A 12,500-nucleotide genomic window follows, 5' to 3' on the forward strand; every position below is an offset into this window, starting at 1 on the left:
CACACACACCTACACACACACACACACACACACACACACACACACACACCAACACACTCCTAGGCAGGAGCACTGGGTGCAGTCAGGTTCTTCTCCACAGGACTGATCTGATAGCACATTCTGGCAGGGTCATAACTGTCTGGTCTCTGGGGCGATGGAGCCTCACACACACACACACACACACACACACCAGGAGCTCTGCTACAGACGTGCACAGAGAGGGGGACCAGCGGCAATAAATGCCCCTCCTTTGTGTGTTACCAGGCGTCTAACAGAGACATGCCATATCCACCAGCAGCGCTGGGGAGGTACCCTGACACACACACACACACACACACACACACACATGCACACACACGCACGCACGCACGCACACACATGCACGCACGCACACACATGCATGCATGCACACACACACACAGGCACACACGCGCGCACGCACGCACGCACGCACGCACGCACGCACACACCAACACACACACACCAACACACACACACACAGGCACGCACGCTCGCATGCACGCACGCACGCACACACCAACACACACACACACACAGGCACGCACGCGCGCATGCACGCACACACACACCAACACACACACACACACACACAGGCAGGTGGCCTCCACTGCTAGCACACCAATCCACCCTCTACGGAGTGTCCAAGCAGCCACCAGTACCCCACTCCCGCACAAACACACACAAACACACACACACACACACACCATCAGCCCTACAGACAGAGCACTAAAGACCTCTGCTCTCAGGGCAAGCTGCTCTCATCCAAAATCCATCAGGAATCAGGGGTAAATATTTCTTCTTGTGCCAAAAATATAGATAATTAAAAATATAAACAGCTATGGAAATTATGAGACCAGTGCACATTTTCCTGATGTCATCCTACAGTTGCTGAGTGACATTTGAATGAGGTGACGGTCATATTCAAATTTGCAGTGGTCTCTTAATTTCGAACATGACCGTCACCTCAATCGAATGTCACTCAGCAACCGTAGGATGACATCAGAAAAATGTGCAGTAGTCTACTTACTTTTTCCAGAGCATATGTCAGATTGTTTTTATTACACATCTAAATAAATCAATTTTGCTAAAATTGAACAACTTAAATGTGTCTAGTTTTTTTTATCACTTTTTTCTTACTTTTTACAGGTGACAGCCATCACTATGGTATGTTAGGTATCAGTCTCAAAATACAAATTTAAATAAAGTACAAATTTAAATAAAGCCTTCTTAAATAATGCACATGTGGATCTAATTCAAAATGTATGCGATACACCAAGCATATTTAAGGCAAATGATAGGGCTACGTTAGTTTCAGTATGTTAGTTTAATGTTATTGCATATAAGACATAGCCTAATTTAATATATCGTTATTGTTTTATTGTTTTATAATGATAAAACGAATAATAATAATAATAATAATAATAATAATAATAATAATAGCAAATGTTTACTGAATTGCAGGTTTTATTTCTCAAATATTTTACACTGCAATTTAACTCAAAATAAATCAATTCTTATAGCTATAAATCGATTAAATAAATGCATTCTTATTTAAAGCTGCCATATGTCTTGGGCAAACAGACAATATAGATGCGGCATGAAGAGATCAATCATCAGTACTCATTCTTATCGCCGTCATTCGAGTCAATGGTGCGTTAACCGCTCCTGTTACCCACGACGACAGGTGATCAAACAGTAATGGCCTAATAACTTACTTAATGTGCTCCGAAATGCACAAAACGACACATTCAAATTTATAGTATTTCACCTTTACACATCCGAATAATTCAATAGCGCTGGGGGAAAGGAGAAGGGTTCTCCCGTAAATTAAAACTACGGCTACGGCCTCAGAGCAACACGTCGCATTAATAATGTTTTCATAAAACGCACCCTTTCCGGCGTCAGGATATTTGCAGGGCTATAAGCGGGTCCAATCAGACACAGAGCAAAACACACACTGCGCTGGACGATCACAGTCCACGTCAGTAGGAATAGTGACAATACACGTAAGCTTCCAAAGTTACAGTGTCCTTGAAAATGAAAGACAGGCTATTGTTTATTTTCTTATGATCAAATCTACAGATGTAATATGTGCGTGAAAGCTTAGCCATTGGCTAAATCGTATGGGCATTTCTTGTGGTATGCTATTCATATAGACGCATAGGCCTGTGTCAGCAATGGACATTTCAATATGTACAAAAAAAATAAATCCAAGTGCTTACTGTTGATAGTCGTGTTTACAGTACAGTTTCCTCTCCCGGAAGTAGCAACTCGTGGTGAGGGGCTGTTGACACACGGCACACTGCAAGCACTCCTCGTGCCAGGACGAGTCGTTGACTCGCATGAGAAAACGGTCGGCGATGGGCCGCGCGCATCCCTCACACACGGCACGGTGCTGACAGTCGGTTCCTGCTGAAAAAAAGCAAAAGAAAACATTAAAGTTTGCACTGGGGTTGATTTCCTTTTGATGAATTTGAACCAACCAATTTGTGTATTCGGAGATAGACTATAAAAAATTGAAGGAAGTATGCTAATTTCTGAAAACAAAAAAACACAAGTATTCATTTACCCTATAATATTATGAAAAATCCTTTAATCTGAAAAGTAATCTGACTGAAACATTTGCAAATGTTTATCTTGCCGTGACTGATAATAGGCCTATTCAAATTCACAGAGGGTTATTCTTATGGGTAACCTGGCCTTTGTTTTGTCTCTGTGTGCGTGGACCGGCTTAACGCTTAACATTTACTGTGCTGTATACAGCTCACTACCTAGGCTAATTGACCACTATGGAGAGCAGCATTTAGGCCTATACACATCTATATATTCGGGAATACATAAATAAAGATAAAAACGACAACATCACAAGAGCCTGCACATTTTAAAGGCAACCCAGTGATCTCTATATGTAAAGGAACCGAGGAGATTGTCCATAGGGATACTTTAAAGACGATGACAAGTAAGGTGACAATGTTTCCGGTGATTCCGATTATTTCCGATTTCTAGTAACTTTACTCTTGACTGGGAGCATATTTCTGGCCTTTGAATGTGCATCCAGAGAGGAGTCGCGAAGGAGCCGTGAGGAGGACGCAGAGACGAGGGAGCAGAAACTTACAACTTAGCCTACAACTCACAATGCAGAGGAATGGACCTCCGAGTGCGTGCCATCTCTGGATTCAGCACGTAAAGCAACACACACACTGCAATATGCTTCTCTCTGTGTGTAACGCTCGCTGACATGGACGCGACTTCGGAGTTCAGTAAGAGTACCAGCAGAGGAGACTTACCCAACATGACGCCCAGTGTAGCCGGCCCCGACCGCAGAGGATGATCCTCCAGCTTTATACCGTCCAACATCTTAGGAAAGCGCGACCTACTCCCTGCAGAAATGCACCGTTCCCGTGATGTCCCGGGACCTGATGAATCACGCATGAGAGTATTTCTTTAAGACCTCTGTCGGGCAGAATTGAACATAAACACATTCACTTTCCACCCAAACTAGAGCTGGTAGCTGGTGTGTATTTGCAGACATGTAACACTTGCAGAAACACATGCGAATGTACCTGTCGGATCTCAGACACTGTGCATGCTATTAAGTGATGTGAGGTAAACTTCATAAACACTCAATCACCTGTTATTTAGCAGTGCTTCTGCACGCTGTTTCCGCTGCCGCACAAGCGTGTAGCACAACACACCCAACCGTAGCGGCCGCAACTTGTCGGGGTTTCGCAAACTTCCCCGGTGCAGTGGCAAGACCGAGCGAAAACAGTAAATCCCGGAAAGATAAGTAAGATGTCCCGGTGTTAACTCCTAAATTAGAGTACCATTGGGATCCACGCCGCCTGAAAAAGCCCGACACTGAGACTGGAGTAAAGTAGAACACCCTCCCCTTTCCGCGCGCGTCACTTTCTCAGACTATTTACCGACTTGGAGATGCTATTGGTTGCGCAGTGTTCCCGAGTTCTGCCGAGGAGAACCAGGCGTTCCGCCTACAACATTGTAATGCAGTCTACTGCCAGAGAGAACCACAAGCCGGGCGATTTACGGCGCTGCCTGCAATGATATTTATATTAAAAAATAACCAGTAAGCCTATACCGCCACTTACAATTACAGAGGAGGATTTGAAAAAGCAAATGAATTAAAAAATTAAGAGAGACAGAAAAGCCTGTTAATTCTCTCTCTCCATGCCTATTGCCAGAGTATGCTTCTGTGTCTGTTAAAGACAATTAATTATTTGGAATATATTAGGAAAAAAGTAATTATGTTATATTAAAATGCCTCTGATCAATTGACAATAACAACATGGGAAAAAACACGAAAATCATAGCGTTTTTATTTGTTCATGCCAAATACTATACTTCAGAAAAACATAACACACTTATACAGAAACAAAATACAAATATAAGAATAATAATAATCATCATAATAATAATAACAATACGTGTTATTTATATTATATTTATTTGTGGTTGTTTTTGTGTGTATTTCTTATAGTATTCTCCAAATCTCTCCGCTGTTTACTCATAGAGCACCGGGTCTTTGTTACTTTATATTCGTTCTATAGCGGCTGGACCTGCTGACCCATCCTGGCCACCTACCCCCCCTCTCCGCCCCAGCGATGCACCTGGTGATCGGGCCGATAAGTGCGGACGCGCCGCGCAGACAGGCCGGCCTTGTGGAGGGGCAGGAGGCGAGGTGAGGGGCTTTGTTCCCGCTTTTTGCGCCAGGCGCGAATGATAACTCTGACTTATAAAAGCACAGATGAGAAGCGAGATACCGGCAGGCGCGATTCACATTCGGATTCCAATTCTGTTGACTTCGCAAATATGTTGAAGCAGAATCACTTACAGCTGCTGCGTCCCAGATTCGAACAAGTCTCTTTATCATTCAATATAAATTAGTGAACGAATATTAGAGAAGAATGTGTTATAGAACATACGCCTATTAACAGCAAATAACAAATTATGAACAATAAATAATTATTCGAAAGTATTATCAACATTACGTACAGGGGAAATATATGACATTTCATCTGTAGGTCTAGGTTATTACGGAATGGTGTTATCTCCCTGATCAGTTTCGTGTGTGACCTATAGGACCATGACCATGGCGGTCCATCCGCCAGCAAAACATTCTAAAACAAGATTTGATATTTAAAACATACATAGGCTACTATAGGCCTATATTTTTTCTACATTTTCATAATTAGTCTATGCGTATTTTAGTATCGTATGTTCGATTACATGCAAATAACGGTTTATAATTTGCTTTAAATATTTCAAATATTGTAGTCAATTTCTATGGAATTGCAAAACTAAGTTCCGTCGCATTTGAGGCGATTTATTTTGGGAAGAAAAGGAAATGTCCACCATATTACGCCACCTTTCGCACCGGGCGTGTCAGCATAGTTTGGTCCACTCTGGTCCGACAGACCATTTTATTAATTGCATGTGTCCTGGACTGTCGCTGAGATGGCGTGAACTTCCCATCAGGGTTTCCACAGCATAGTCTCCCAGCAGAAGGGAAAACAAGGCATCTCCAACGATAACACGGCCCTGCTCCCAGACAAGCCAGGGCTACGTGCTTCATTTAGGGTGCAGCTTACAGTCTAGTTACAATAATCTAGTAGTAGGAAAAGTGACCGGAGTGCCACGGGGAACTGAACTTAACTGTGGCACAACTAAGTCTGGTGCTCGCCTGCATTGTTGCGCGTAAAAGCATAAACTACAGAGGCCTCCGAATGCCGTGGCAAAAAAAAAAAAAGAAAACGCATATCTTACCCGGGGCCGCAAGGATCTGGAGTTGTCGTCGGAATGACAAGCATTCAGTGATTTAAAACAAAGCTCCAACCCTTCTTGAAAACACACACACACACACACATACACATAAAGAATGTTTTCTTTATTTTTGTGATTTTGTTTTTTTTAGTTTCCCTCTTTGTAATTGCCCAGGATGGGCTCAGCTTTGCTGAACCGCTTGGTGCTAATGGAATTGTAATCTAGGGATGATCAAGCATAAAATCGTGGGCAGGCGAGGAGGATGGCCACGGCGAAAATGCCTTGGCTACAGTTAATTACTTGGAAAGGCTATTATTTATCGTCCGGTGTCCGAAGCATGCAGAAGACCGGCGAAGCATAAATAAATCCTTTATCAAACACAAACGCAACCTGACAGCCTGCGGCCTGCCAAGGAGGCCGTGGATAACTCTCTTATAAATTGTTTTAATAGATTACAGAAGCTAAATGCGTGGATAGCTCGACTGTTTTATGGTTAGCGATGTCCCATAGCGAGTGTATACTGCGTTGATTTACGCAGTCAAAAAGAAGGCGATTAAATCTTCATTGTGACAATTAAAACTAGTTTATGCCGTTTTAATTGCTGACCAAACGTCTACAAGAGAACCAGTGCCCAAAGCTGAAATAAGAGACGAAGGATTTAATCGTCCACTGTGGAGACCAATTTGCCGTGCAGATGGTATTTTGACAGCCATCACGAAGCCGAGAAAACATTTAAAGGGAACCAACTACGTCAAAGAGGCCCAGGCGCGCGCGCAGTATTCTCAGCATTCAATTTCCCAAGTCGTTATAAGAATAATGGTTATTTGAAGCAGATTGAATCTAACTTTGTGAGATAAGATTACTGAAAAATGATTAAGTAAATAGTCGAGGTAAAAAAAAGTACAACAAAAAAATAGGCCTACGACCAATCCTATTATGAAATTAATCAAACAGAGAAACACATAGGTTAGCCTAAAGATTAGCCTATAGGCTATGTTTTAAATTTATTATAGCCAATACCATTAGATACAATCACAAAATCACTAATTATGTCATTATTATTATTATTATTATTATTATTATTATTATTATTATTATTATTATTATATTACTGTCTGTAGCCTACTCCATAAAGTTGCTGTGAATAGTGTTATAACAGCACTGAAATATTTTTTTCACCCTATCGAAATCAATGATTTACCAAAAATAAATAAATAAAAGAATCAAAACTAGAACAATAGAAATGAATATTACCTTGCATCCATCGAGTCAGCTGCTTTTCTCTGTGTTCTTGTGAACTGAGCACGGCAGTACCATGATTTCCGACGGCAGCATCAGATAGCGCCCGTTGGCTTTTAGTTAAACTGCGCCCTCTAGCGCTCCGAGTCGAGACGACAGTGCCATATCCTCTGGGATGGGTGATGATAAAGCGTTAAAGATGGAGATAAATTAGACTTAGTTTATACTTAGATTACTTTATTTTTCTTTTACTCGACGTAAACAAGACTCGTTAGGGCCTATGAAGAAGGCTAGCATGAGAAATGCTGCCATATGAGAGATAATAGGCTATCCAACCAGATGTGAATGTGTCCACTCTCGTATGCCATTCAGCTTTTGAATTTTTAATTTATTCTCACCCGCTGCGTCTATATGAATTCCACCAGAAGGGTTGTCAAACATTAGGCTACACATAGGCAGCACTGGTTTGATAAGGAATCCCAAAAGCTGACAGATTCTGTTTCTATGATGGACTTGTAACGTCGCAGGCACCTGACGGTTGAAAAGTAGATTATAGTTGCTCATAATGGGAAAGACATGAATCGTTCTCTCCCTCTAAAATCACTGCTGAAGGCCTAGAGAAGCCTGGCCTAAGCTCAGGCCTACAGCCCGCCACCTCTTGCGAGATAAGCTTATCATATGTGACACGATCGGTTGAAAAGGCCGCCAGCAGAGAACTGCAGCAGCTCTGCATTATTCACGATAGAGAGCACCCGATTGTGCAGGCTGTGAGGCACTCTTACAGTGCGTTGGTATGGTAGGCTATCTCAAGGTAGGCTACGTTGGTATTTTTCATTTCCGCTGTGTAGGCCGAACCCCTCCCCCCATGCGCTTAAACTGCAGGTGCGTGACACGTGCACCTTTCCTGCCTTCCGTTTCTCTCGCTCTCTTTTTTAATTTAAGAGGTGTGTGTGTGTGTGTGTGTGTGTGCGTCGGCCTATTTGTTATTTCAAGGGGGTGGGGTATTATTAAATGTGTTAACCTTTGGCTTTGTTTGTAAACCAAATGCCATCTCCACCAGAATCTCACACAAGGTTTGTGATGAGGAGAGTTTGGGAACACCCGGAGCAGAAGCTAGACCTAACAGCGAGACCTGCATAGTCTGCTAATTGCGCACAAAACTGTAGGTAGGCCCTCATTTTACATACATGTGCACAGATACAAGTTTTTTTTTGTTGTTGCGTGTTTTATATTAATGATGCTGCAATTTTAATGAATTTATTAATTTGAATTGATATGTAGCCTGCTGTGTCCCATTGTCTGGATGCAAATGCCAATATACCCTATAGACAATGCAACATTTCTAATTACCTTTAAAAAAAGAATGGTAATACTACTAATAATAAATAGTCTTTTAGACGATTATATATATTATTTATTATTATTATTTATATATTAATTATGTAGGCTCTCTGAAAGGAAAGGACATGAATGCAGTGTCAGTAAATGACGATTTTTATTTTGACGTTATGGTGAATTTCGAGAAATGCGTTTTTCGTTTTTTGCTTATGCTCAGAGCCAAACTTTAAAATATGTGTGTGATTATGTTCAGACATTAAGTATAGACATAAGAAATAGTCAAATGCTTATAATAAGAAATCTTCCGATGAACAATTCCGTTTGTTCAAACGTAGGGATTGTTTTCTTAGCGTCTTGGTATTTAGTCCTGCAGGGAAAAATGCTCGCGGTGAATAAAGGCAAATCCAAATCGTATGGAAAGCCCTACATGAAGTGACCGGTTAAAATAATTGTAAACATATTCGAAAGCTGCTGTTGACACGTAAGCTAGCCTGGTTTTCAGTCCGCAGTTTTTTCTAATAGCCATTCCGTGACCGACCGTGGTTCTGTAGGCGGAATCATGGCCCGCTTTAATGTCTTAAATTAGTCTAGATGAAATATAACCAAATACAATAACAACACAGCAATTAACCAATTAAAATGTAAGCTAGACTACATGCTCTCATTGAAGAATAAGATATTTCTGTATTGTTTTGAGTAGGCTATTTTTTTATTATTGTTTTCATTCCAACTGCATTGTTAAAAAACTGAAAAAAATCAGACACGCTCAGGGCAAAACACAGGGTTACGAGGGCAGCTTGCTCTAGTCTAGTTAGCTATCTGCTGCCTCCTGGCGGATGTCTTCGTTACTAACAGTAGGCTACATTTCTACAGAGTAGATATCCATAAAGCCCAGTTGCAACTGAATTGGTGTAATGAGACCTGTATCCCGCCGCTAAAATACATTTTCTCTTCGTTCAGCTGTCATTCAGATTGAGTTGAGTTGGCAAGGCATCTGTGCTTATAGGTACTCATTAAACAGAGAAATCAATGCATGAGCACATCAATTTCTCCGCAGATTTTCCTGATTGTTGCGCAATTAAGACTAATTTAAAAATTGCTTGTTTTACGGCAACTCCAGGGGTACAAACAGTATACAGCTCCTTTGGGGAGAGTTAAATTATCGAAGGAGAAGGCGAACGTTTACTGAGATTAACACACCTCTTTACTCGCATTACTGCCAACACCTAGCCTGATATAAGCACATTAGCTGCATTTAATAGATAGCCTTTTATCAGAATGCAAGATGTTACTAAAAGGCTGTTTACTAAGTGCTGTCAGAGGGTTGCCAGTGTAGGCAGCAGCCTGTGAGCTAATGCTAACGTGTAAACATGGCATTAGCCTCAGGGTGCAAATGTCATACTCTTTCTGTAAACAAATCCATTTTCAAAGATAAAATTTCATTCACTACAAACTTACTTCCATCCTCAAATTTGTATTCCCCATGCTTTGTCAGCCCACAGAGAGAGAGAAAGAGAGAGAGAGAGAGAGAGAGAGAGAGAGAGAGAGAGAGACTGACTAAGACTGAGCACTAATGACAGCAGGAACGTATACTGTAAGGAGCGCTGGTGAGACGTACTGTAAGCAGTGGTGGTGAGACGTACTGTATGGAACGGTGGTGAGACGCACTGCAAGGAGCGGTGGTGAGACGTACTGTAGGGAGCGATGGTGAGCACTGACTTTCATGTTTGGCTCCACTTTGATCTTTTAATGAGTGTTTCTTCAAACCTCTCCTCTCCTCCACCTCCCCCTTTTCAGGTGGGGATAAAAGCTTTAGTCTTTTAGCTCCTTTCAGAAAGTGGCTTAGGAGCGGCCAGGGAGGGCCTCCACACACATTTGCCACATGCAGGACAGAATGGCCAAACAAGCACAGCAATCCATGTCAACACCCAAGGATTAATGAGATGCGCTATGTGTGATGTAAGTCAAATGTAAAAAGGATTAATGAGATGTATAAGTATAAGTATGTATACTCTTTTGATCCCGTGAGGGAAATTTGGTCTCTGCATTTATCCCAATCCGTGAATTAGTGAAACACACTCAGCACACATGAACACACAGTGAGGTGAAGCACACACTAATCCCGGCGCAGTGAGCTAACCAGTAGGCCACGACTGCCCCCAGTGTGCTATGTGTGATGCAATTCCAATGTAAAGAGGGAAAACACATAGTGGCCGGCCTGTAAGGTCACAAGTAATGCGGTGGATTTACACACTTAACATATAGGCCGGGTCTAAGCTTGGATTTACACACTTAACATATAGGCCGGGTCTAAGCTTGGTTTGTGACAGGGGGAGTTATATAGGTGCTGCACAGACACTTTGAGGAGTGCTCCTGCGTCACTCTGTCACTTCAATCAATCAATCAATCAATCAATCAATCAGATTTACTTATATAGCACATTTAAACATGACTTGCATCAACCAAAGTGCTTGCAGAGACCAGTGGGAAGCATATAACATATAACATATAACAAATAAAACAGAGGCAGACCATACAGATACACATCATAAAGCAGACCATACAGATACACATCATAAAGCAGACCATACAGATACACATCATAAAGCAGACCATACAGATACACGAAAGAGACAACAGTACAAGCAGGGCTCTGGTCCTGCACGGCACCTGCAGTGTTCCGCTCTGTACAAGTGTTTCCTGAAGATCAGTTAGAGGTGCGACAGGTGTGCATCCACCTGAAGAGAGGTGTGCATCCAGTCCAGACAGACTGCATCCTGAAGATCAGTTAGAGGTGCGACAGGTGTGCATCCACCTGAAGAGAGGTGTGCATCCAGTCCAGACAGACTGCATCCTGAAGATCAGTTAGAGGTGCGACAGGTGTGCATCCACCTGAAGAGAGGTGTGCATCCAGTCCAGACAGACTGCATCCTGAAGATCAGTTAGAGGTGCGACAGGTGTGCATTCAGTCCAGACTGCACTAGTTATGAGATGCATATGAAGCCTCACCCGTTCTGCACGTTGGCAGATCAAACTTGAGCATTTCACATTGGTATTCCAAGGCTTCTCCTACTCAAAACCTTAGTTGTTGCAGGAATGGTCGGTGGTAGTGTGATATGATTACTTCATTATTTATTTTTTTACCCAGATGCACTGATCTTATGTCAAATTCACAGACTGGCTGGCTGGCAAGGCATCAGACATGTTTGTGTTGTAAGCATCTTTTTAGATTATGTTTGGAATTGCTGCCCCCTTGTGGTAAGTGATGTTATTACAGTTTGCTTCAGCAAGATGAGCACTGTGTTTCTCTATCAAAGATGCTCACTGGAAAAGGTGGAGAAATGGAAACAAAATAGAGAACATATAATATTAGTTGATGTGATGTTTTTGGAATAGTGATTATTATATATCTCAATAATGTTTTTGGAATAGTGATTATTATATATCTCAATAATGTTTTCGGAATAGTGATTATTATATCACAATAATGTTTTTGGAATAGTGATTATTATATATCGCAATAATGTTTTTGGAATAGTGTTTATTATATATTGCAATATTTCTTGGAGTGAGTCTTCAGAAGAATTTTAAATGACTCCACATTTCACAGTATTTAAAAAGGTTATTAGGATGCATTTTCAGGTCCCGAAATAGTGTTTTGATGGTAGTGTTCTTTCATTCTTTCTTTTTTCTTTCTCTCTTTTGGATAGCACTGCACTGCTTTTATTCATTTAATTTTATTTATCATAAAATGAAAAAGATAACACAATTGAGTTCACATAAAATGTAAAATGGCATTCAGTAGGCCTATCTGCAAAAAGGTGTATAAAAAGAGTGTGTGGGTGTGTGTGATGAACAATAAAATGATGAAACCCTGGTGTATACCAGATGCATGGTGTAAGAGGTGCAGGGGAGACACACACACGCACACACACACACTAATGGCTTCCTCCATCACACACCGCTTCAGTAATTATCATGTCTAATTAGGCAACACCCTGTGAAGGCCACACTCATTTGGAACAGATTTATGAGTGTCCTTAAGACAGCAGCGCCCCGTCTTCGTCTCTGAGAATAGAACACGTACACACACACACACGCACACACACATACACACAGGAAAA

General features: G+C 41.6%; 1 protein-coding gene across 1 annotated transcript in view; it reads right to left on the bottom strand.

Moving 5' to 3' along the window:
• lmx1bb (LIM homeobox transcription factor 1, beta b) overlaps window positions 1-3,453 on the bottom strand; it is a 68,917-nt gene extending 65,464 nt beyond the window's left edge. Inside the window, exons 1-2 of the mRNA XM_076269970.1 lie at window positions 3,309-3,453; window positions 2,244-2,430 (exon numbers count right to left, since the gene is read on the bottom strand). Coding sequence (XP_076126085.1) covers window positions 2,244-2,430; window positions 3,309-3,453 — 332 coding nt within the window. The remainder of the gene's footprint in view (window positions 1-2,243; window positions 2,431-3,308) is intronic.
• Window positions 3,454-12,500: the final 9,047 nt, after the last annotated feature.

Source organism: Alosa pseudoharengus, unplaced genomic scaffold, assembly GCF_046254945.1.
Source record: "Alosa pseudoharengus isolate Yale_2024_CS ecotype anadromous, Long Island Sound unplaced genomic scaffold, YU_APseudo_1.1 YU_APseudo_1.1_scf_6, whole genome shotgun sequence".
In the NCBI taxonomy this organism is placed as follows: domain Eukaryota; kingdom Metazoa; phylum Chordata; class Actinopteri; order Clupeiformes; family Clupeidae; genus Alosa; species Alosa pseudoharengus.